Source organism: Delphinus delphis, chromosome 5, assembly GCF_949987515.2.
Source record: "Delphinus delphis chromosome 5, mDelDel1.2, whole genome shotgun sequence".
NCBI classification, from domain to species: Eukaryota; Metazoa; Chordata; class Mammalia; order Artiodactyla; family Delphinidae; genus Delphinus; species Delphinus delphis.
The window spans coordinates 74,549,447-74,575,763 of NC_082687.1; the positions used below are offsets into that span (position 1 = coordinate 74,549,447).

At 38.8% G+C, this 26,317-nt stretch overlaps 1 protein-coding gene across 1 annotated transcript in view; it reads right to left on the reverse strand.

Moving 5' to 3' along the window:
• Positions 1-210: 210 nt before the first annotated feature.
• Positions 211-26,317, reverse strand: part of NSUN7 (NOP2/Sun RNA methyltransferase family member 7) — a 60,985-nt gene continuing 34,878 nt past the window's right edge. Inside the window, exons 9-11 of the mRNA XM_060012666.1 lie at positions 20,857-20,958; positions 18,975-19,092; positions 211-367 (exon numbers count right to left, since the gene is read on the reverse strand). Coding sequence (XP_059868649.1) covers positions 340-367; positions 18,975-19,092; positions 20,857-20,958 — 248 coding nt within the window. The 3' untranslated portion in view covers positions 211-339. The remainder of the gene's footprint in view (positions 368-18,974; positions 19,093-20,856; positions 20,959-26,317) is intronic.

The following is a 26,317-nucleotide window of genomic DNA, read 5'->3' on the forward strand; positions in this document are numbered from 1 at the left end:
CATATGGTCTGGAGGGAGGTGTGTTCTTCATAAATGTAGGCACTAAAGGATTGGTGGTGGGCTTGTTGGATTTTCTGACCTGTGAGGAAGAACCCACTTGATTTGTATTCTTCTGTGGAAGAGATGTTTTTGTTGTTAACGTCCCTGACAGATGAGCACTTGCGTTAGTTTCTTGACTCAGGAACTCAGCAATTTTCATCTGGATGCCCCTACTATCAGAAGTGGAAGATTTTGGCAATGACATTTTTGACTTTTTCTTCTTCTTCTCAAGTTTTGAAGGTTTACCCAACTCGATCCCATCCAGTAGACCCTTTGCTGCAGCACGGGCCAAAACATCTTTCACAGACACTGTCTCAGATGGGTCCCGCTATAATTAAATGTGGGAGTTAATTGTTACTTTGCATATTACAAATACTTATCAGTGTTTCAGTAAAGATAAAAGAATATCTTTGTTATACTAAAAGAAATAGTTTTTAGACCTTAGTCTCTAATATATCCTATAAGCCTCAGGAAACTACTTTCTTTGTACTTAAATCTCCCCATTTGTGAACCTGATAGAAAAAAAAAAAGAAAAAGAATTACAGAGCTTATTCTTTTTTGAATTTTTAAATTAAATTAATTTTTTTATACAGCAGGTTCTTATTAGTTATCTATTTTATACATATTAGTGTATATATGTCCAGAGCTTATCTCATATCTGTGAGCTAAAATGAACTGGATATTGACAAAGTGCTTGGAGAAGTGGGGGTGGAGAACAGGCAACAGAAAAACACTCAGGAGGACAGTAAAGATAAAAATAGGGATTTCCGCCATACAATAATAATTGTTTTTCCTGCCCTTTAGCTATTTATGAAATAAGCATACTATTATGAAATGCTCATAAAGTTCCTATATTCCTATTATGAGACTTTGTTGTTTCTTAATTCCTAAGTATGAAATGGATTGGGATTTTTTTTTATCCTTACCTCCCTTGTTAGAACCGAAAGAAAACAACCATTGGTAATTTCAGATGGTTCCATTCTGAAAAATTTGTCAGTGGACAAATGTATTTCCTTTAAGGAGCAGAGTGGAAGGACAGGGGGACTAAGCCTGCAATAGGTAACAGCAAACAATTAACAGTTAGAATGTCTTATTTGCCAATGGAGGGAGACAGTAAATTGCAACCAATTTTCTTTTATTATGTTTTACCCATTATTTAAACAAAAATTCCAAATAAGAATAAAATGTCAAGGGGAGGGATCAAGATGGTGGAGTAGTAGGATGTGGAGCTAACCTCCTCCCACAAATACATCAAAGATACATCTACAGGGCTTCCCTGGTGGCGCAGTGGTTGAGAATCTGCCTGCCAATGCAGGGGACACGGATTCAAGCCCTGGTCTGGGAGGATCCCACATGCCGCAGAGCAACTGGGCCCGTGAGCCACAACTACTGAGCCTGTGCATCTGGAGCCTGTGCTCCGACAAGAGAGGCTGCGACAGTGAGAGGCCTGTGCACCGTGATGAAGAGTGGCCCCCACTCGCCACAACTAGAGAAAGCCCTTGCACAGAAACGAAGACCCAACACAGCCATAAATAAATAAATAAATTTATTTTAAAAAAAAAATACATCTACATGTGGAACGATTCTCAGAACACCTACTGAACCCTGGCAGAAGACCTCAGACTTCTGAGAGGGCAATAAAATCTCCACATAATCAGGTAGGACAAAAGAAAAAAGAAAAAAAGGGAGAAAGGAATCAGGACAGGACCCTGCGCCCCTGGGAGGTAACTGTGAAAGAGGAAAGGTTCCGGCACCCTGTGAAGTCCCCTCACCAATGGGGAGATCAGCTGGGACGGAGGGGGAGCTTTGGAGCCTCAGAAGAGAGCACAGAACTGGTGTGCAGCAGGCAGAATGGAAAGAGACCTGCACAGACAGTCAGTATCACAGCGTTGCACTCCCCAGCCTGAGACGTGCATCCACGAGTGTGGGCGGGGGCTGGGAGCTGAAGCTTGGGCTATGGAGGTCAGACCTGGGGTGAAGACTGGGGTTGGCTGTGGGGAAACAGCCTGAAGGGGCTGGATTTTGGTATGACTGAAACCAAGGGTGTACACAGAGGAAGCCCAGGCCCACCATAGAGGTAAGGTGCCACTGTTGAGGGCACGCGAGGGGAGGGGCGGGACCTGCCACAGCAGCCCCCTTCCCTGCACATGCACTCTAAGGTGACAGGACACTGCCTGCACGAGCTCCAGGAGCAGGCACCAACCACTGCTGTGGGCTCAGGGGTGGGCATGAGCCACCAATGCCATCGCAGCCTCCAGGGGCACGAGTGAGCCACCACCACACCGAGAGCTCTGGGAGCGGGTGCCAGCTGCCACCTTTGCGGGCTCTGGGAGAGAACGCCAGCCACTGCCTCTGCACACCCCCTATCAGTGGGATAACAGCCAGCACACACTGAGGAAAGAGACAGCAGGCATCCATACTAAAAACAACGCTTACACCAAAAATATTAAAACCACACAAGCTACACAGGGCTGCTCCTACATATAAACAGCCCTCCAAGACCACAGTAGATAAGTGTTTCTCCTAAACTCACAGAGTAAGGGAAATATAAGTAAAACAAAGAAGCAGAGGGACCACTCCCAGTTAAAAGACCAAGAGAATTTCCCTGAAAGAACAAACAATGAAATAGACCTCTTCAGTCTAACAGACGCTGAGTTCAAAAAGGAGATAATGAAAATACTGAAGGAATTAAGAAAGTTTATCGACAGAAATGCAGAATACTGTAAAAAAAGAGCTAGAAACTATAAAGAGGAGCCAAGAAAAATTAAAAACTCATTTGCTGAGATGAAAGCTGAGCTAAAGGCAATGAACAGCAGAATGAATAATGCAGAAGAACAAATAAGTCATCTGGAAGATAGAATAATGAAAATCACCCAATCAGAACAGCAGATAAAAAGGCAAATTAAGGGCTTCCCTGGTGGTGCAGTGGTTGAGAGTCCACCTGCCGATGCAGCGGACACGGGGTTCGTGCCCCGGCCCAGGAGGATCCCACATGCCGCGGAGCGGCTGGGCCCGCGAGCCACGGCCGCTGAGCCTGCGCGTCCGGAGCCTGTGCTCCGCAACGGGAGAGGCCGCAACAGTGAGAGGCCCATGTACTGCAAAAAAAAAAAAGAAAAAGAAAAAAAGAGAAAGGCAAATTTAAAAAAAAAATGAAAGCAATATAAGACATGTATGGGATAATATAAAGCTTGCCAATCTACCCATAATAGGGATTCCAGAGGAGAAGACAGAGAAAAAGGGATCGAAAATGAATTTGAAGAAATTATGTCTGAAAAATTCTCAAACCTAAAGAAGGAAACATAAATCCAGATACAGGAAGGAGAGTCCCAAACAAGATGAACCCAAACAGACCTACACCAAGACATATTGTAATTAAAATGGCGAAAGTTAAAGAGAGGATTCTGAAGGCAGCAAGAGAAAAACAAAGTCTTAGTTACAAGGGAACCCCCATAAGGCTATCAGCTGATTTCTCTACAGAAATGTTACAGTACAGAAGGGAGTGGCAAGATATATTCAAATTCCTAAAAGGGAAAAATGTGCAACCTAGAATACTATACCCAGCAAGATTATCATTTAGAATAGAAAGAGAGACAAAGCAATTCTCAGATAAGCAAAAACTAAAAATACAGCAATACTAAACCTATCCTAAAAGAAGTATTGAAAGGTCTTCTCTAAATAGAAGAGAAGCAAGAATGTATAGAAAAGAGAAAATCACAATTGGAAAGGACTAGGACTTCCAATACTATGTTGAGTAGAAGTGGTGAGAGTGGGCATCCTTGTCTTGTTCCAGATTTTAGTAGGAATGCTTTCAGTGCTTCCTGCTAAATGGCATCGGTGCCATTTATGGCATCGGTGGCTTATTTAAATCACTTAAGTCAGTACACAGATTTTTTAAAAATCAAAACATTTTTGTGAAAACGATGACAATGAACAGCAAAAGGATAAACATGAAGATGTAAAAGAGGACATCAAAATCATAAAATGTGGGGCAGGAAAGTAAGAAAATGTAGATTCTTTTTTTTTCAGATGTGTTTGAGCCTATATGACTATCAGTCTAAAGCAAGTAGATATAGGAAGGGGTTAACATACTTGAAAAACAGAATAACCACAAATCAAAAACACAATAGATTCACAAAAACCAAAAAGAACACAAGCATAAAATAAAAGGAAATCATCAAACCACAAAAAGCAAAACAAAAGGAAAAAGAAAGGAACAAAGAAACACAGAATCAACTGGTAAACAAGGTTTAAAATGGCAATAAATACGTATCTATCAATAATTACCTTAAATGTCAATGGACTAAATGCTCCAATCAAAAGACACAGAGTGGTGGACTGGATTAAAAAACAAAAGCCTACAATATGCTGCCTACAAGAGACCCACTTTAAGGCAGGAGACACACATAGATTGAAAGTGAGGGGATGGAAAAAGATATTTCATGCAAATAAAAATGACAAGTAGGGGTCACAATACTCATATCAGACAAAACAGACTTCAAAACAAAGGCCATAAAGAAAGATAAAGGCCTATATAATGATAAAAGGATCAATACAAAAAGAGAATTTTACACTCATTAACATATATGCACCTAATACAGAAGCACCCAAATATATAAAACAAATACTAACAGACATAAAGGGAGAAATTGACAGGAATACAATAATAGTAGAAGACTTTAACATCCCACTCGTATCAATGGAAATATCTTCTAGACAGAAAATCAATACGGCAACACAGATCCTAAATGATAAAATTGAACAGTTAGACTTAACTGATATTTTCAGGACATGACAACTAAAAAAAACCAGAATACACATTCTTTTCAAGTGCACATGGAACATTCTCTAGGGCTGACCATATACTAGGGCACAAAACAAGCCTCAACGAATTGAAGAGTATAGAAATTATCTCAAACATCTTTTCTGACAACAATGGCATGAAACTAGAAATCAACCACAGAAAAAGAAATGAGAAAAAAACGACTACATGGAGACTAAACAACATGCTATTAAAAAAACAGTGGGTCAATGACAAAATCAAAGAGGAAATTAAAAAATACCTTGAGACAAATGACAAAGAAAACACAACCAAAAAAATCTATAGGATGCAGCAAAAACAGTTCTTAGAGAGAAGTTCATAGTGATACAGGCCTTCCTCAAGAAACAACAAAAACCCAAATAAATAACCTAACCTACCACCTAAAAGAATTACAAAAAGAACAAACAAAACATAAAGTCAGCAGAAAGAAGGAAATAATAAAGATCAGAGAGGGAATAAATAAAATAGAGATTACAAAACTACAGGAAAAAAAAATAAAACCAAGAGCTGGTTTGCTGAAAGGGTAAACAAAATTGACAAACCTCTGAACAGGCTCACCAAGAAGAAAAGAGAGAGAACCCAAATAAACAAAATAAGAAATGAAAAAGGAGGGACTTTCCTGGTGGTGTAGTGGTTAAGAATCCACCTGCCAATGCAGGGGGCATGAGTTCGATCCCTGGTCTGGGAAGATCCCACTTGCCACGGAGCAACTAAGCCCGTGCGCCACAACTACTGAGCCTGCGCTCTACAGCCTGCAAGCCACAACTGCTGAAGTCCGTGTGCCTAGAGCCCATGCTCCTCAACAAGAGAAGCCACCACAATGAGAAACCCATGCACCGCAACAAAGAGTGGCCCCCGCTTGCTGCAATTAGAGAAGGCCCGCACGCAGCAACGAAGACCCAACACAGCCAAAAATAAATAACAAAATAAAAATAAATAAATTTATTTTTAAAAAAAGAAATGAAAAAGGAGAAATCTCAACTGATACCACAGAAATACAAAAAAAAAAAAAAAACAAGAAAAAAAACCAGAGAATACTGTGAAAATTATATGCCAACAAATTCAACAACCTAGATGAAATGGACAAGTTTTTAGAAACATAGAGCCCACTAAAACTGAATCAAGAAGAAACAGATAATTTGAACAGACTGACCTCTAGAAGTGAAATAGAACCTGTAATTTTAAAACCCTCTACAAACAAAAGTCCAGGACCAGATGGCTTCACAGGCAAATTCTACCAAACATACAAAGAAGAACTTTTACCAATACTTCTCAAACTCTTCCAAATGATTCAAGAGGAGGGAACACTCTCAAAGACATTCTATGAAGCCACCATCACCCTGATACCAAAACCAGACAAAGATAGCACCAAAAAAGAAAATTAGAGGCCAAAATCTTTGATGAATATAGATGCAAAAATTCTCAACAAAATACTAGCAACCCGAGTCCAATATACATAAAAAAGATCATACACCACGACCAAGTGGGATTCATCCCAAGTTCATAAGGATGGTTCAACAAATGCAATTCAATCAATAAGATACACCACACCAACAAAATAAAAGACAGAAACCACATGATCATCTCAATAGATGCAGAAAAAGCATTTGACAAAATTAACATCAATTCATGATAAAAACTCTTACCAAAGTGGGTATAGAGGGAACGTATCTCAACATAATAGCAAAATTATTACAAACCCACAGCCAACAGAATACTCAATGGTGAAAAACTGAAAGGCTTCCTGCTAAAATCTGGAACAAGACAAGGATGCCACTCTCACCACTTCTACACAACATAGTATTGGAAGTCCTAGGCCCAGCAATCAGACAAGAAAAAGAAATGAAAAGTATCCAAATTGGAAGGGAAGAAGTAAAATTGTTATTATATGCAGATAACATGATACTATATATAGAAAACCCTAAAGACTCCACACAAAAACTACTAGAACTGATAAATGAATTCATCAAGGTAGCAGGATACAAGATTAATATACAGAAATCGGTTGCATTTCTTTACACTAACAATGAAATATCAGAAAGGGAATGTAAAAAAACAATACCTTTTAAAATCACACCAAAAAAAATAAAATAGGAATAAACTTGACCAAGGAGGTGAAAGACTTATATGCTGAGAATTATAAAACATTAATAAAGAAAATTAAAGATGATTCAAAGAAACAGAAAGATATCCCATGCTCTTGGATTGGAAGAATTAATATGGTTAAAATGGCCATACTACCCAAAGCAGTCTACAGAATTAATGCGATCCCTATCAAATTACCCATGACATTTTACACAGAACTAAAACAAATAATTCCAAAATTTATATGGAACCATAAAAGACCCAGAATTGCCAAAGCAATCCTGAGGAAAAAGAACAAAGCAGGAGGGGACTTCCCTGGTGGTACAGTGGTTAAGAATCTGCCTGCCAATGCAGGGGACATGAGTTCGATCCCTGGTCTGGGAAGCTCCCACATGCCGTGGAGCAACTAAGCCCATGTGCCACAACTACTGAGCCTGCGCTCTAGAGCCCACAAGCCACAACTACTGAGTCCACGTGCCACAACTACTGAAGCCCGCGTGCCTAGAGCCTGTGCTCTACAACAAGAGAAGCCACCGCAGTGAGAAGCCCGTGCACCACAATGAAGAGTAGCTCCCACTCGCCACAACTAGAGAAAGCCTGCGCACAGCAACAAAGACCCAACACAGCCATAGATAGATAGATAGATAGATAGATAAATAAATACATAAATAAAATTTTAAAAGAAGAACAAAGCAGGAGGCATAACTGTCCCAGACTTCAGACAATACTACTAAGCTACAGTAATCAAAACAGTGTGGTACTGGCACAAAAACAGATATATGGTCAATGGAACAGAATACAGAGCCCAGAAATAAACCCACACACCTATAGGTAAATAATCTTTGACAAAGGAGGCAAGAATATACAATGGGAAAAGGACAGTCTCTTCAGCAAGTGGTGCTGGGAAAGTTGGACAGCCACACGTAAATCAATAAAGTTAGAACACACCCTCGCACCATACACAAAAAGTAACTCAAAATGGCCTAAAGACTTAAACATAAGACATGACACCATAAAACTCCTAGAAGAGAACATAGGGAAAGCATTCTCTGACATAAATCATACCAATGTTTTCTTAGGTCAGACTCCCAAGGCAATAGAAATAAAAAAATAAATAAACAAATGGGACCTAATCGAACTTACAAGCTTTTGCACAGCAAGGGAAGCTGGTAAGAAAATGAAAAGACAACCTACTGAATGGGAGAAAATATTTGCAAACAATGCAGCCAACAAGGACTTAATTTCCAAAATATACAAACAGCTCATACAACTCAACAACAAACAACCCAATCGAAAAATTGGCAGCTCTTAATAGACATTTCTCCAAAGAAGACATACAGATGGCCAGTAGGCACAGGAAAAGATGCTCAACATTTCTAATTATTAGAGAAATGCAAATCAAAACTACTTGAGTACCACCTCACACTGGTCAGAACGGCCATCATTAAAAAAATCTACAAATAACAAATGCTGGAGAGAGTGTGAAGAAAAGAGAACCCTCCTACACTGTTAGTGGGAATGTAAGTTGGTGCAGCCACTGTGGAAAACAGTATGGAGGTTCCTTAAAAAAGGAAAAATAGAAGGGAATTCCCTGGCGGTCCAGTGGTTACGACTCCACACTTTCACTGCTGAGGGCCCGGGTTCGATCCCTTGTCAGGGAACTAAGATCCCACAAGCCGTGTGGCGCAGTCAAAAAAAAAAAAAAAAACCTAAAAACAGAATTACCATATGATCCAGCAATCCCAATCCTGGGCATATATCCAGACAAAACTATAATTCAAAAAGATACACACACCCTATGTTCAGAGCAGCACTATTCACAACAGCCAAGATATGGAAATAACATAAATGTCCACTGACAGATGAATGGATAAAGAAGATGTGGTACATATATATGCAATGGAATACTACTCAGCCATAAAAAAGAATGAAATAGGACTTTCCTGGTGGTGCAGTGGTTAAGAATCTGCCTGCCAATGCAGGGGGTACAGTTCCGAGCCCTGATCCGGGAAGATTCCACATGCCACGGAGCAACTAAGCCTGTGTGCCACAACTACTGAGCCTGTGCTCTAGAGCCCTCAAGCCACAACTACTGAGCCCGTGTGCCACAACTACTGAAGCCTGCGCGCCTAGAGCCCGTGCTCCACAACAAGAGAAGCCACTGCAATGAGAAGCCCGCGCACCGCAACGAAGAGTAGCCCCCACTCACCACAACTAGAGAAAGCCTGCACGCAGCAACGAAGACCCAACGCAGCCAAAAAAAAAGAACAAAATAATGCCATTTGCAGCTAGAGATTATCATGCTAAATGAAGTCAGAAAGAGAAAGACAAATACCATATGATATCACTTATATGTGGAATCTAAAATATGACACAATTGAACCTATTTATGAAACAGAAACAAACTCATAGACATAGAGAACAGACTTGTGGTTGCCAAGAGGGAAGGGGGGTGGGGGAGGGATGGAGTGGGAAGCTGGGGTTAGCAGATGTAAGCTATTATATATAGAATGGATAAACAACAAGGTCCTACTGTATAGCACAGGGAACTATATTCAATATCCTGTGATAAACCATAATAGAAAAGAATATTTTTTAAAAAGAATGTATATATATGTATAACTGAATCAGTTTGCTGTACAGCAGAAATTAACACAACATTGTAAAGTCAACCATACGTCAATAAAAAACAGAATGTCAAAGCAGTACAATACTATTATAAAATAAAAGCTCTAGTATTTCACGTTAGCTCATAGTTTATTATACTTCCCAAGTTTCCCATCTTTAAACAACTATGCCAAGAACCTTTCAACATATTAAAAACTCTTCCCCAAGTCACCAATATGTTAATTAAAAGGCTTCCATTATCAAAACAGGTAAATATGTATAGTAATCACAAACGTATAATCCAAAAAAATCCTTTACCTCCACATGTCAGAATACAAAAAGTACGACTTCCTTCTTTTGGTTACTTTTTGCACAATTACAATATAAAAATATGGCCTATCACTACATTATTCTTCTCAATCACTTTTGAGATTAACAGATGACTTATGTGGTGTTCAAGAAAGTACATACCAAAGAAAAGACTTTGTGTCAGAAATACAAAAATCTCTAATCACTAATATGTTTAAACTAAAATTTTAGTTTTTATATTTAATATTTAATTTTTCATTCAATAGTAAATGGTTCATTCATAAACAATAATTGTTATAGTCCCATGCTTTTATAAATAAAACATGTAATCAAAGGAATAAATAATTTTCCACAAAAGTTAAAATATCAGGAACTCTTATTAATAATTTTGTATGTTATATTCTGAAGTTTAAAACCATTTCAAATTTATATTTATTCACTCATTTGCCTACTATGTGAAAAACACATAAATAAAATATTAGCTCTCCTAAATAGTTTACAATTTAGTTGGAGAAACTAATTGGTATACAATAATATAAAGAAGACCACATACGAATGCTGAGCCAAGTAGAGACAAAATTATGTAGAAATACAGAATAAGGTACAATTAATTGTGGCCATGGGAGATAGCAAATATGAAAACTTCACAGAGGAAGGAGCATTGGTGCTATGTCTTGAAGAATAAGTAGGTTTCCAATAAGGCAAAGACGGGATTCTAGACAGAAAGAAGAACATGAACAAAAGCACAAGTGTCATGAAGATGTATGTTCAGGGAACAGCAAGTATTTCCATGTGGCTGAGGTAGAGAGTGAGTAAGAGGATGTATGTAGAGGTCACTTAGGATGTGGGCAGACATACATGACCTCAAATGACATGCCAAGGAGTCTGGCCAATAGTGGTGCTTAATAAAATGTTTGTGCTGAACTAAGCCGAAATATAATAGCTGTGTAGGTTCTACACAGCTAGTCACTCCTCTTACCAACCCTGTAACCAACAAACTGAATTTCTGAAGCCTATTCGTCTATGTTCTACACAAACAGAAAGCATCAAAAAAAATAATTCACTTATATATTAAATAAAGAATACTCACTGAAAATAATTATTTCTTACCAATGTAAGGTTTGGATTTTTGTCACTTAGATGTATCTAGCACCTAGAAAAGTGCCTGGTATATAGTAGGTATTCAACAAATATTTAATAGACCATGATATATTTTAGCTACATACATGTTATCTTTTCTAATAGTAATAATAATCCATAATCAATACTGGTAAAGTTACCATACAGAAATTGGCCCTGCATAACAAAATGATCTTCAAACCCCAAATTACAGTCTATTTCTTTGAATAATAAAATAACTTAATACCCAGAGTCCAACTCATACCTGACTTAGATGACGACATTTGGGAATTTTTGAGTTGGTGATACTTAAATGAGATTTTGGTTTTAGAATTGATCTTGGAATGGGTGAAGACTTGAGAATGTTGGAGTGAGATAAATGTATTTTGTGTATGAAACAGACATCAATTTTAGGGGGCCAGAGAGTGGACTATTGTGGGTTCAATAGTGTCCCCCCCACCAAATTCATGTCCACCCAAAACTCCAGAATGTGACCTTATTTGGAAATAGGGTCTTAGCAAAGGAGCTAATACTGGAGTAGGATAAACCCTAGGTCCAATATTGGTGTCCCTACAAGAAGAGAGGATATACAGAGACACACAGGGAAGAAGACCATACGATGGAGGCAGAGATTGGAGTGATGAAGCTACAAGCCAAGGAGCACCAAGGATTGTTAACAAACACCAGAAGCTGGAAGAGAGTCACAGAATAGATTCCCTCTCAGAGGCCCTAGAGGGAATCACCCCTGCCAACTACTTGATTTTGGACTTCTGGTCTCCAGAACTGCGAGAGAATCAATTTCTGTTGTTACAAGTCAACAAGTTTAGGATAATTTATTGTGGCAGCTCAGGCAAATAATACACATGGAAAAAGGAATTTTGCAGATGTAATTAAGGCTCAAATTAGTTAACCTTAAGCTATGGGTATTATCTCAGTGGACCTGACCTAATCACAGGAGCCATCCAGGTCTACAGGTTAGAGACAGAAGAAATCAGAGATTCAAAGCACGAGCAGAGTATAATGCACTATTGTTGGCTTGAAGATGGAGGAATAGCAAGTGGCAAGGAATGAATGTGGTCTCTAGAAGCAGAGAGCAATCTTGGATTGACAGCCAGCAAAGAAACAAGGACCTCAGTCCCACTACCACAAGAGTGAGGATGGAAGCAAATTTTCCCCCAGAGTCTCCAGCAAAGAATTCATCAGGCTGACATCCTGAGCAGAGAATCCATCCATGCCATCCAGACAACTGACCTACAGAACTCTGAGTTAATTAACAGGTACTGTCTTCAACTGCTACATTTGTGGTAATTTCTTAAGCATAAATAGAAAGCTAATACACAATGGCTCACATTTAGTGAGGAGAAATGCCAGACTGTCATGGCAGACAGTGGAAGACAGGATTAAAAGCCTCAGAGGAGTGAGCTTGCTTCAGTGGATGTACTATTAGGGCTCAAGAACTCTCCAGAGGACTATGTTGAGAGGAGGGCCCAGAAGATACACATTTTATCAGAGCAACAAGGAGTGTGCTGCTGGGAGGGCACTAGCAGCACTCATGAGTTCACTGGTGGCTTCCCTCCCTAGGCCAGGGCTGACAGTAGGAGAGGCCATTATAGAACTGGGCTCACTGAGAGCAATGAGAATAAAGATCCTGAAACAACAGAGGCGAAGTGGGCAAAGTACCCATCAGAAGCCAGGTGTATGTGATTACTGATTACCTTAATGAGCACCAAGGCTAGAAGAGCAATCCAATCCCACTCATGCACTGTTTATCTTCCCTATACTCCACCTTTACTAGTAACAGAAAATCAAAACACAGAATACAACCTATCAGGACCTAACCTTCAAGCTCACAGACTGTTCACTATTAGAAAATATTTAGCATTAATTCACCACCATGTTAAAATGTCAGATGAGAAAAAACATTTGATCATATCATTAAATGCTGCAAAGGCTTTTGATAAAACTAGGCATCCATTAGTGATTTTAAAAATCTCTTATTACGATCCTGGCATAAGCATAGACATACAGATCAATGAAACAGAATTGAGAGGCCAGAAATAAGCCCATTCATCTATGATCAACTGATTTTCAACAGGGGTGCCAAGACCATTCACTGTAGAAAGAATAGTCTCTTCAACAAACGGTGCTGGGACAACTGGATATCCACATGCAAAGGAATGAAGTTGGACCCCTACCTCATAACATATACAAAAATTAATCAAAATGGATAACAGACATAAACGTAAGAGCTAAGATTACAAAATGGTTGGAAGAAAACATAGGCATAATTCTTCATGACCTTGCATTAAATAACAGTTTCTTAGATATGATACCTAAAGCACAAGCAATAAAATAAAAAACAAATAAATCGGACTTCTTCAACATTATAAACTTTTATGCATCAAAGGACATTATCAAGAAAGTAAAAAGACAGCCCACAAATGGGAGATAATAATTGCAAGTTATATATGTGATAAGGGTATGATATACAAAACATATAAGGGAGTCTTACAATTCAACAATAAAAAAGACAAATACAGTCATCCCTTGGTATGAAGGGGATTGGTTCCAGGACACCCCTTGGATACCAAGATCCACAGATGCTCAAATACCTTATATAAAATGGTGTAGTATTTGCATATAACCTAAGCACATGCTCCTGTATACTTTAAATTATCTCTAGACTACTCATAATACCTAATACAATGTAAATGCTATGTAAATAGTTGCAGCAAATTCAAGTTTTGCTTTTTGTAAATTGCTGGAATTTTTTTCCAAATATTTTCAATCTGTAGTTGGTTGAATCCTCAGATGTGGACCCCTCAGACATGGAAGGCCAATTGTAACACAATTTTTTTTAATAAATTTACTTATTGTATTTATTTATTTTTGGCTGCGTTGGGTCTTCGTTGCTGCTCATGGGCTTTCTCTAGTTGCAGCAAGCTGGGGCTACTCTTCGTTGCAGTGTGCAGGCTTCTTGTTGCGGTGGCTTCTCTTGTTGTGGAGCATGGGCTCTAGGCACGAGGGCTTCAGCAGCTGTGGCATGTGGGCTCAGTAGTTGTGGCTCGCGGGCTCTAGAACACAGGCTCAGTAGTTGTGGCACATGGGCTTAGTTGCTCCACGGCATGTGGGATCTTCCTGGACCAGGGCTCGAACTCGTGTCCCCTGCCTTGGCAGGCGGATTCTTAACCAGTGCGCCACGAGGGAAGTCCCATAATACAGTCTTTAAATGGGCAAAGAACCTGAAGACATTGTCCAAAGAAGATATATAAATAGTTAATAAGCACATGAAAAGAAGCTCAACATCATTAGTTCCCAGGAAAATTCAAATCAAAACCACAGTGACCAAGATTGGCCAAGATGGCAGAGTAGGAAGACTCTGAGCTCACTTCTTCTCACAAGCACACCAAAATCACAACTATCTGCAGAACCACCATTGATGAAAAAGTCTGGTACCTACCAGAAAAGATCTTCTACAACTAAAGACATAAAGAAAGAGCCACAAGACAGGTAGGAGGGGAAGACTTGAAATATAGCTAAGTTCCATAACCCCAGGTGGGTGACCCACAAATTGGAGAATAATTATATCGCAGAGGTTCTCCCACAAGAGTGACAGTTATGAGCGCCACGTCAGGCTCCCCAGCCTGGGGGTCTGGCACCAGGAAGACAAGGCCCCAGGGCATTTGGCCTTGAAGGCCAGTGGGACTTAATTTCGGGAATCCCACAGGACTGGGAGAAATAGAGACTTCACTCTTAAATGGCACACACAAAATCTCACATGTTCTGGAACCCAGGGAAAAAGCAGTAATTTGATAGGAGCCTGGGCCAGGCCTATCTGCTGGTCTTGCAGAGTCTCTCAGAGAGGTGAGGGGCGGCTGCACTCACCCTGGGTGCACAGACACTGGTGGCAGCCATTCTTGGGAGTTCCTTCTACCACATGGATGCTGATACTGGCAAACACCATTGTGGAATCCTCCCTCTAGCTCATTAGCACCAAGACCTGGCCCCACACAACCCAACAGCCTTTAGGTGCCAGTGCTGGGACAAATCAGGCCAAGCAACTAATTGGGTGGGATACAGCACCACCCATCAGCAGACAGACTGCCTAAAGACCTCCACATCTGCCTCTGGACACAGCCGTGCCCAATAGAGGGCCCAGGGCCCATTTCCACCCACCAGTGAGCAAGCACCAGCCCCAGAATCCTCTGGGCCTTGGCTCCTCTAGCCTCTGGACCAGGCTGACCCAACGTGGGCAGACACCAGATGCAAGAAAACCACAATCCCACAGCCTGCAAACCTATTCTGTCCAGACCAGGCCAGACCCTGCCCTGGGACCAGCTGGGCCTTGGCCCTGCCCATTAACAGGCCAACACAAGCTTCAGGACACCCCAGACTCTGTACCCGACTGTGTCAAGATCTGCTCCCCTTCCCTACCTCACCCCCAGCCATGTTATATCAGCTCTGGGATGTCTGGGCCCTGCAACCAGACTCCAGGACCTGGCTCTTGATGTCAGTAGTCCAGCACTAACCCTAGGACCCAGCTTCAACCACCAGTGGGTGGGTATCCCATAGATTTTGTAAGGTTGTGTTTTCATTTTCATTTGTCTTGAGGCATTTCCTCATTTCTTCTTTGATTTCATTGTTGATCCATTGGTTTCTTAGTAGCATGTTGTTTAGTCTCCATGCGTTCATTCTTTTTCTGTTTTTCTTTCTGTGGTTGATTTCTGGTTTCATACTGTTGTGGTCAGATAAGATGTTTCAAATAATTTCTATCCTTTTAAATTTGTTGAGGTTTTTTTTTTATGACCTAGTATGTGGTCTATCCTAGAGAACATTCCATGTGCCCTTGAAAAGAATCTGTATTCTGGCTTTTTTGGAAGTAGTGTTCTGTAGATATCAATTAAGTCCTACTGATCTACTGTGTCATTTAGAACCTCTGTTGCCTTACTGATTTTTTGTCTGGATGATCTGTCCATTGATGTCAATGGGGTGTTAAGGTCTACTATTATTGTATTATTGTCAGTTTCTCCCTTTGTATCTGTTAGTATTTTCAAAGAACTTATACCTACCCGTCTCAAACTATTCCAAAAAATTGAAGAGGGAACACTCCCAAATTCATTCTGAAGCCACCATCACCCTGATACCAAAACCAGACAAAAACACTACAAAAAATGAAAACCACAGGCCAATATCTTTGATGAATATAGATGCAAAAGCTTCAAAACAAGATATTAGCAAACAAAATCCAACAATATGTAAAAAGGATAATACACCATGATCAAGCTGTAATCATTCCAGGGTAGCAAGGAGAGCTCAATATACGCAATCAGTCAATGTGATGATACACCACGTTAACAAAAGGAAAGACAAAAACCACATGATCATCTCAATAGACAGAAAAAGCATTTGACAAAATTCAACACCCATTCTTGATAAAAACTGTCACAGAAGTGGGTATAGGGGGAACATATTTCAATATAATAAAAGCCATTTATGACAAACCCACAGCCAACATAATACTGAACAGTGAAAAGCTGAACACCTTCCCACTAAATTTAGGAACAAGACAAGGATGCCCAGTTTCACCACTTCTACTCAACATAGTATTGGAAGTCCTAGCCCCAACAATCAGATAAGAAAAAGAAATGAAAGGTATCCAAATTGGAAGGGAAGAGGTAAAATTGTCACTATTTGGAGATGACATGATACTCTATATAGAGAACCCTAAAGTCTCCACACAAAAACTATGAGAATAAATGAATTCAGCAAGGTAGTAGGATACAATATTAATATACAGAAATTTGTTGCATTTCTTTACACTAACAATGAAATTTCAGAAAGTAAAAAAAAAATCCTGTTTAAAACTGCGTCAAAAAAAATACCTAGGAATAAACTCAATCAAGGCAGTAAACACCTATATGCTGAAGACTATAAAACTTTGATAAAGAAACTGAAGATGATTCAAAGAAATGAAAAGATATCCCATGCACTTGGATTGGAAGAATTAATATTTTTAAAATGGCCATACTACTCAAAGCAATCTACAGATTTAATGCAATCCTTATCAAAATACCCATGACATTTTTCACAGAACTAAAACAAATAATCCTAAAATGTATATGGAACAACAAAAGGCCCAGAATTATCAAAGCAATCCTGAGGGAAAAGAACAAAGCAGGAGGCATAACCCTCCAGACTTCAGACTATACTACAAAGTTACAGTAATCAAAACAGTGTGCTGTTGGCACAAAAACAGACATACAGTTCAGTGGAACAGAACAGACAGCCCAGAAATAAACCCACACACCTATGATCAATTAATCTTTGACAAAACAGGCAAGAATATACAATGGAGAAAAGACAGTCTCTCTTGAAGACTTGTTGATGTGGTATTGGGAAAGCTGGACAGCTACCTGTAAATCAATGAAATTACAACACTCTCTCACACCACACACAAAAATAAACTCAAAATGGTTTAAAGACCTAAATATAAGATTTGACACCATAAAACTCCGAGAAGAGAGCATAGGCAAAACATTCTCTGACATAAACTGTAGCAGTATTTTCTTAGATCAGCCTCCCAACGCAATAGAAATAAAAACAAAAATAAACAAATGGGACCTAATCAAACTTACAAGCTTTTGCACAGCAAGGGAAACCATTAAAAAAATGAAAAGACAACCTAAGGAATGGGAGAAAATATTTGCAAACAATGCAACCAACAAGGACTTAATTTCCAAAATATACAAACAGCTCATACAATTTAACAACAAAAAAACAAACAACCCAATCGAAAAACTGGCAGAAGACCTTAACAGACATTTCTCCAAAGAAGACATACAGATGGCCAGTAGGCACATGAAAAGACGATCAATGTTGCTAATTATTACAGAAATGCAAATCAAAACCACAATGAAGCATCACCTCACACTGGTCAGAATGGCTGTCATTAAAAAGTCTACACATAATAAATGCTAGAGAGGGTGTGGAGATGTTCCTCTATTTTTGCCATATTACATTCTTAGAACCTTATCCGTGACAGACAAATCAAGAGTCATCCACACTAACGATTTTGGTCATATACCTGAAATAATTCTCTTTGCCACTAGATGGAGATTTAGTTAATGCTGTGTTGAGAAGCTGGCAGAAAAAAGGTTGGCTGTTAGCTACCAACAAGAATTACTAAATAAGGAAGCAAAGTAAGAAGGGAAATACGGATGTGGTTACAAACATGTCCACCTGTGAACTGGCAAAGGAAAAATATCTAATTAAAAGGAGAGAGCAAACCATATACATATTAAGATGCTACTATAAGAATTACAGTAAAAGTTCAGAACAGGAGAAATAAGTAAAAAATAGGAGACATTTTAAAATACCTTATTAACTGTCACAGTCTTGAAGAACTAATTGGTATCATATAGTAATCTTAAATATACTCCTTATCTTGACGTCCAGAGTTTGGATGGAGTATTACTGTTTTTCTTCTCTGCCCCTAGTTTATTATAGCATTTTACCCAGAAGCTACTATGGCTATTCAAGCTATTCTTATCTTAGTCCTTGTGGGTACCAAAGGCTAAATGGGTCTAAGAAACATGTTTTCAGATAATAAACATCCAATTTTCTCTCTATTTTCTAAAGTTATTTTATACTCTTACTTTTCTTCTACTGAAGCACAGATGTATCTAAAACTCAGGGTATAAAGTTTATACTCAATTTATCCAGAAATTAATCAAGTCTAAGCCCAAATGCCTTTAGCCTTATTTAACAATAACAACAAAAACAAGAATCTTTTAGTGTACAAGAGAATGCACATGCCAAGCCATTGTAAAGGCTTTACAGAATCTACTTTCAAGTTGTAAGAAGTTAGGCTATTTGGTCATATTAAAGTCTAATAAAAAGGAACTGAAACGTCTTCTACTTCTAACTCAGAAAATCAAAATTTTTCACTTTCAAAAATATTTGGTTGAGGTGTTTAGAAGAATCCTTCCTTTCTTACCTATAAGATTGTACTTTAGTCCCGTGGTCTTGAAATTCCAGTGCTTTCTTAACAACAGCTTCATTTTCTTCTGGATAAACTGAATATGTGCAGTAAACAACTGCTTGAGCTCTAGTAACTACATTTAAAGAAGATGGAATTAATATAATGACCCCAGTAACAATCCTAAACAAATCTGTTATGTTTTCAAACGTCTGTCTGTACTAATACCACATGGTTTTGATAGGAATTATTTCTATAGATGCTTGCATGGCTCCCCTTTAAAGCATGTATTAGGAATGTAGGCTGTGGCCAATAAATAAAATAAATCTAACTGGATTGTATGGAAATCTAATCAAATGTGACCAACCTAATTACAAACACAAACAAATAAATACTGCAGATTACCATAAGCTTGACACTCCCAGCTATTCTTCCACAAGCCATACCACGTAACTAGTTAAAAGGACTCTAGAAACAGACAGACTTAGATGTGAATCCCAATTCTGTAACTTACTGCTGTATGAACCTGGGAAAATTACTTAACTCTCCAATTCATCAACTGTAAAATGAGGTAATCTTATTACCTGCAACTCACTCACTTATTCACACTTACTGAGCACGTACTATGTGCTAGGCAGTGTTCTCACCATTCAATATACACACACAAAAATCCCTGCCCCCAGGGAGCTTATTTTCTATGTTTCATTGACATAAGACAAATAAATAAGAAAATTAGGGAACTCCCTGGTGGTCCAGTGGTTAGGACTCAGCGCTCTCATTGCCAGAGGCCCAGGTTCGATCCCTGGTTGGGGAACTAAGATCCTGCAAGCCAAGCAGTGGCACAGCCCAAGTAAAAATACACACACACACACACACACACACACACACACATATAGCATTAGGAAGTGACAAATGCTATAGAGCAAATCAAAGCAGATACAGAGGACAGTTAGTTTCAAAAGATTATCCTGCAATTTTAAATAGAGTAATCAGAGAAAGAAGTTTAAAAATGCATTATTTATCAACTTCCTCATCTTCCAATCAACTCATTTCATAGATCATATACATACTATCATATTCAAATAAATATTTTTAATAACATCAATTAAAGGGGCAGAACGCCTCTGTGTTTTCTATTTTGCCTTATTTCTACTTCACATATGTTATATCTTCATATATTAAATCATCTATACCCTATACTTACCTTTGAGCCTTTGGAGGTCAGGATTTATCCACACTCATATCCCTAACAACCAGCTTAATATCTGACCCAGAGTAGGCATTTGATAAACATGCACTGAATTAATTAAAGTTTATATAATTTCTCAGAGACTTCTAGATTTCCATATCTATGTGTGGAAGGGCATTGGTACTCAACATCTAAATGGTACTCAAAATCTAAATGCAGTGATTGAAGCAATAATATAAATACTTAAAGAGCCTTGTTACTCAGACTTAAAGAGATCTAGCCTTTATCTGTAATTGCATCTCTCTGTTCTCTTTTTAGTACTAAGAGGAGTAAGAGTTTGATTAAAATTGGGATTATAGAAGAGTTAGGGGCAGGCACAATGACAACGGAAAAATTACATCGAGTAAGGAGCCAAAGAAAAGAAATAAAGAAGATGAAACTGTACAACAATGGATGTATGTAATTATTTTACTTCAGCATTAAAGAAAACTGTAAATTATTCTTGCTAACCTATGTTTAAAATGATAGTAAAGCATATATTTTTGAGAATTAAATTGGTAAAAATAAATATTTTGTTATTTGAAGGAACTGAGTGTTCTGAAAAATTCACTTATGGTTCACACATGATTGCCTGAATATAACAGATAAATGAAGTATTAATGTTTCTAAGATTTACAACATATTTTCATATTACACTGATAACAAACTTACATTTCATTGCATGTGTTAGCTGTTCATATTGCTGTTGAGCAAGAACATGAAGTTTATCTTCTGATGGGCCTCCTTGAGAGAAATCTTTAAGTAAACCTGTATCTAAAAGGAAATAAATGCTTTTAAATATATCACTATTAGATGTTTTTCATATATTGCTATTATCACATTATTTAATATTTTAATCATTTTCCCTATTAATGACAGTTTTCATGGAAAATATTTATCAAAAATAAATAGGCAGGGGACTTGCCTGGTGGTGCAGTGGTTAAGAATCCACCTGCCAATGCGGGGGACACGGGTTCAAGCCCTGGTCTGGGAAGATCCCACATGCCACGGAGCAACTAAGCCCATGCACCACAACTACTGAGCCTGTGCCCTGGAACCCGTGAGCCACAACTACTGAAGCCTGCATGCCACAACTACTGAAGCCTACGTGCCTAGAGCCCATGCTCCGCAACAAGAGAAGCCACTGCAATGAGAAGCCCATGCATCACAATGAAGAACAGCCCCCACTCGTTGCAACTGGAGAAAGCCCGCACACAGCAACGAAGACCCAACCAAAAATAAATGAATAAAAATAAATAAATTTTTTAAAATAAATAAATAGGCAGTATTATAAAATACTGACTTAAAAACTGAATTGATAAAGGTAATTTTGCTTAGTTTTAATATTATTTTTCCTTTTTTCTCCAAGTTCTTATGATATAGTCACCCAACCAGCAAAATAAGTCATTTAGGTATAAAAAACAAAATACAGTCAGTCTGGGTACTAATAGAGGAAAAAAAGATTTATTTTCCAAGGTAGAAACTGATGGGCTATAGTCAGATCTGAGTAAGAAAGAACACAAAAGGATACAGTTAAAAACATTAACTTACTGAAAGAAATTTTGGAAGAAAAAACTAGAGGGCCCATGTGCAGCAACGAAGACCCAATGCAGCCAAAAATAAATAAATAAAATTAATAAAAAGAAAGAAAGAAAGAAACTCTTATAGTAATTCTTTAAATTTCTGAAATTATATATATATATATATATATTTTTTTTTTTTTTTTTTTTTTTTTTTTTTGCGGTACGCAGGCCTCTCACTGTTGTGGCCTCTCCCGTTGCGGAGCACAGGCTCTGGACGCGCAGGCTCAGCGGCCATGGCTCACAGGCCTAGCCGCTCCGCGGCATGTGGGATTTTCCCGGACCAGGGCACGAATTCGTGTCCCCTGCATCAGCAGGTGGACTCTCAACCACTGCACCACCAGGGAAGCCCCTGAAACTATTTTTAACATATTTCTTGATAATATTAACTAAGATATATTGAATACTACTCTAAATAGATTATTTTATTCAACAACCCTTGAAGCATTATTATTCATTTTAACATTGAAAAAACTGTTCAAGCATACATTAAACAACTTGTCTAAGGTCACATGGCTACTAGTTGAGAGCCAGGTTCTAGCTTGGCAATCTGACCAACCTGCTAACCCCTGTTTTATTCTGCCTCTCAGTAACTCCCTGCAGTATGAAAGCCAACTATTTATACCATATATTTGGCTATTCCCCACTCCAGTAATATCACTAAAGGTTAATTAAACTCCATTTCTTCCCAATTTAGTTTTACACTTTACATTTTTCTCTTTCATCACTTTTTAAAGGACTATTTACCCATTATTATACTCTAAACCATATCAGCTTACCTTTTCACCCCATTTTAAAATAATTCTAAGTTGTTAGCAGAGATCGACTTCATACATTCCTCAAATATGATAATGTTTATGATAAACATTCTAAAATTGGTTGTAATGTTTTCCAATGTTAAATTGTTTTTCAAACTAATTCATGATTTCTCACGAATCTAAGTCTTTTGGATTCATCCCCACTAAATTTATGACTAATATTTCTACCATAATCACTAGGTCAGCAGTTCCTTATTTGCTCTGGCTATTACCTCATCAAAGTACAGTTTCCTTCAAAACCCTCCTTTTTTCCAGGTTTGCCAAAGACCACTTCTTGGCTTATCCGGTCACCTCTTCAAGGATTTCAAAATATTATCAATATCTAGGAAACTTTTTACTTTCCCTCTTTTTGTCATTTGTAGTTACCTTTGTGCTTCACCCACACCCCAGCCTCTAAATGATTTTTACCTATGGTTTATTTTGTTCTGCATTCCCACTTCAAGATGACCCAGGATAAGGCCAGAGTCTCACAGTAGTTCTAAGTTCTAGTTCTCTTAACTGGAATGCTTATTGTAGCTGCAGCTATTTCGTCCCCTCTTCTTACAAAATCTAATTCTTCTTTGATCATTTCCCAAAGTTAGTATGGGAATTTTCTCAGTCCACCATACTCCCATCTGAGTTGGTTAGTCTTGGAAAGAAATTTTCTGTAGCAAGACAGAATTCCACATAGTTCAGTATAAGCCCAGTTAAAAATTTTGTGGCATAGTGCAGGGGTCCCCAACCCCCAGCCACGGACCACTAGTGGTCCGTGGCCTGTTAGGAACTGGGCCACACAGCAGGAGGTGAGCAGTGGGCGAGAGAGTGAAGCTTCATCTGTATTTACAGCCTCTCCCCGTCACTCACATTACCACCTGAGCTCCACCTCCCGTCAGATCAGGGGCAGCATTAGATTCTCATAGGAATGTGAACCCTACTGTGAACTGCACATGCGAGGGATCTAGGTTGCGTGGTCCTTAAGAGAATCTAATGCCTGATGATCTGAGGTGGAGCTGAGGCAGTGATGCTAGCGCTGGGGAGCGGCTACAAATACAGATTATCATTAGCAGAGAGGTTTGACTGCACAGAGACCATAATAAATCAATTGCTTGCAGACTCATATCAAATCCCTATCAGTTATACAGATTGTCAACAAACACATGAAAGAATGCTCAACATCATTAATCATTAGAGAAATGCAAATCAAAACTACGAATGCGATATCATCTCACACAGGTCAGAATGGCCATCATCAAAAAATCTACAAACAATAAATGCTGGAGAGGGTGTGGAGAAAAGGGAACCCTCTTGCACTGTTGGTGGGAATGTAAATTGATACAGCCACTATGGAGAACAGTATGGAGGTTCCTTAAAAAACTAAAAATAGAACTACCATACGACCCAGCAATCCCTCTACTGGGCATATACCCTGAGAAAACCATAATTCAAAAAGAGTCATGTACCACAATGTTCATTGCAGCTCTATTTACAACAGCCAGGACATGGAAGCAACCTAAGTGTCCATCAACAGATGAATGGATAAAGAAGATGTGGCACATACATACAATGGAATATTACTCAGCCATAAAAAGAAACGAAATTGAGTTATTTGTAGTGAGGTGGATGGACTTAGAGTTTGTCATACAGAGTAAAGTAAGAGAAAAACAAATACCATATGCTAACACATATATATGGAATCTAAGAAAAAAAAAAAGGTCACGAAGAACCTAGAGGTAAGACAGGAATAAAGACGCAGACCTACTAGAGAATGGACTTGAGGATATGGGGAGAGGGAAGCGTAAGCTGTGACAAAGTGAGAGAGTGGCATGGACATATATACACTACCAAACGTAAAATAGCTAGTGGGAAGCAGCCGCATAGCACAGGGAGATCAGCTCGGTGCTTTGTGACCGCTTAGAGGGGTGGGATAGGGAGGGTGGGAGGGAGGGAGACGCAAGAGGGAAGAGATATGGGAACATATGTATAACTGATTCACTTTGCTATAAAGCAGAAACTAACACAGCATTGTAAAGCAATTATACTCCAATAAAGATGTTAAAAAAAAAAATCCCTATCAGTGAGTGGCAAGTGACAATTAAGCTGCATCTTACGGAGTAGACTGGACATAAGCAACACACTTCGGGTGTCACTGTCTCCCATCACTCCCAGATGGGAACATCTAGTTGCAGGAAAACAATCTCAGGGCTCCCACTGATTCTGCATTATGGTGAGTTGTATAATTATTCATTATATATTACAACGTAACAATAATAGAAATAAAGTGTACAATAAGGACTTCCCTAGTGGCGCAGTGGTTAAGAATCGCCTGCTGGACTTCCCTGGTGGCGGAGTGGTTAAGAATCAGCCTGGCAATGCAGGGGACACGGGTTCGAGCCCTGGTCCAGGAAGATCTAAGCAACTAAGAGCAACTAAGCAACTAAGCGGAGCAACTAAGCCCGTGCGTCACAACTACTGAACCTGCACTCTAGAGCCCACGAGTCAAAACTACTGAGTCTGTGTGCCACAACTACTGAAGCCTGCATGCCTTGAACCCATGCTACACAACAAGAGAAGCCACCGCAATGAGAAGCCCGCACACCACAACGAAGAGTAGCCTCCGCTCGCCACAACTAGAGACAGCCCGTGAGCAGCAACGAAGACCCAACACAGTCAAAAATAAATAAATAAATTTTTTAAATTAAAAAAAAAAAAAGCGCACAAAAAATGTAGTGTGCTTGAATCATCCCAAAACCATACCCCCACCCCCACCCCAACCACCGGTCTGTGGAAAAACCGTCTTCCACGAAACCAGTCCCTGGTGCCAAAAAGGTTGGGGACCACTGGTATAGTGGAATTCTTTCTATAGTGTAGCATAGTGGAATGTGCTAACTAATCTGAATTTGAATCCCAGCTTTGAATCTAGCTACATGACCTCAGGCAACTTGCTAAATTTGTCTCAATCTTGGGGGGTTTTTTCCCCTTTATAAAACAGAGATAATTAAATAACACTATCCTCACAAAGTTATTGTGAATATTAAGTTATAATGCATGAACACTTCCTAGATATTGACTGGGGCATAGTTGCGCTCCATAAATATTAGTTTCTTTCCCTCAATTACTTTTTCTTCATTTTAGATTCTGTCCTTGCTAGAAATAGAAAACAGTTACTCAACATATTCTGAATGTTGGTGGAATGTCCTCTTTGTCTAATATTCTAGTTAACCGTACCTATGCCTTTCACTATAAACAAGGGATTAGAGTAAGAAGCAATTTCAGTTAACATACTGTGATTAACAGCATGATTCAAAGGGCCAGAGTCAGAGCAGTAGTGTTTGAATCCAGGCTCTGACACTTACCAGTCAAAAGACTCTGAGTGGCTTCAACATCTCTTGAGCCTCAGATTCCGTATTTATAAAAGAGAAATAATGAGTAACCAATTCATTGAGTTCTTGTGAGGATTTGATGAAGTAATCCAAGCAAAGGATTTAGTTCAGTGCCTTATACGTAAGTGCTCAATAAATGTTAATGTTAAATAATATTTCTTAATTTATTAAAGAAGCAAATAAAATATTCTCAGAATATTTAATCTGAGATATTCGTATCATAAAACATACATACTGGGGGTTAAAGAAGTCTTGAGTTTGAAATAGTCTGATCATGATTTAATTGGGATCATCTTGGAGCACAGACTCTAGAGTCAGGCAGATCTAAATCTGAATCCTAGCTCTCTTACCAAGTAGTTATGTGACTATATAAATG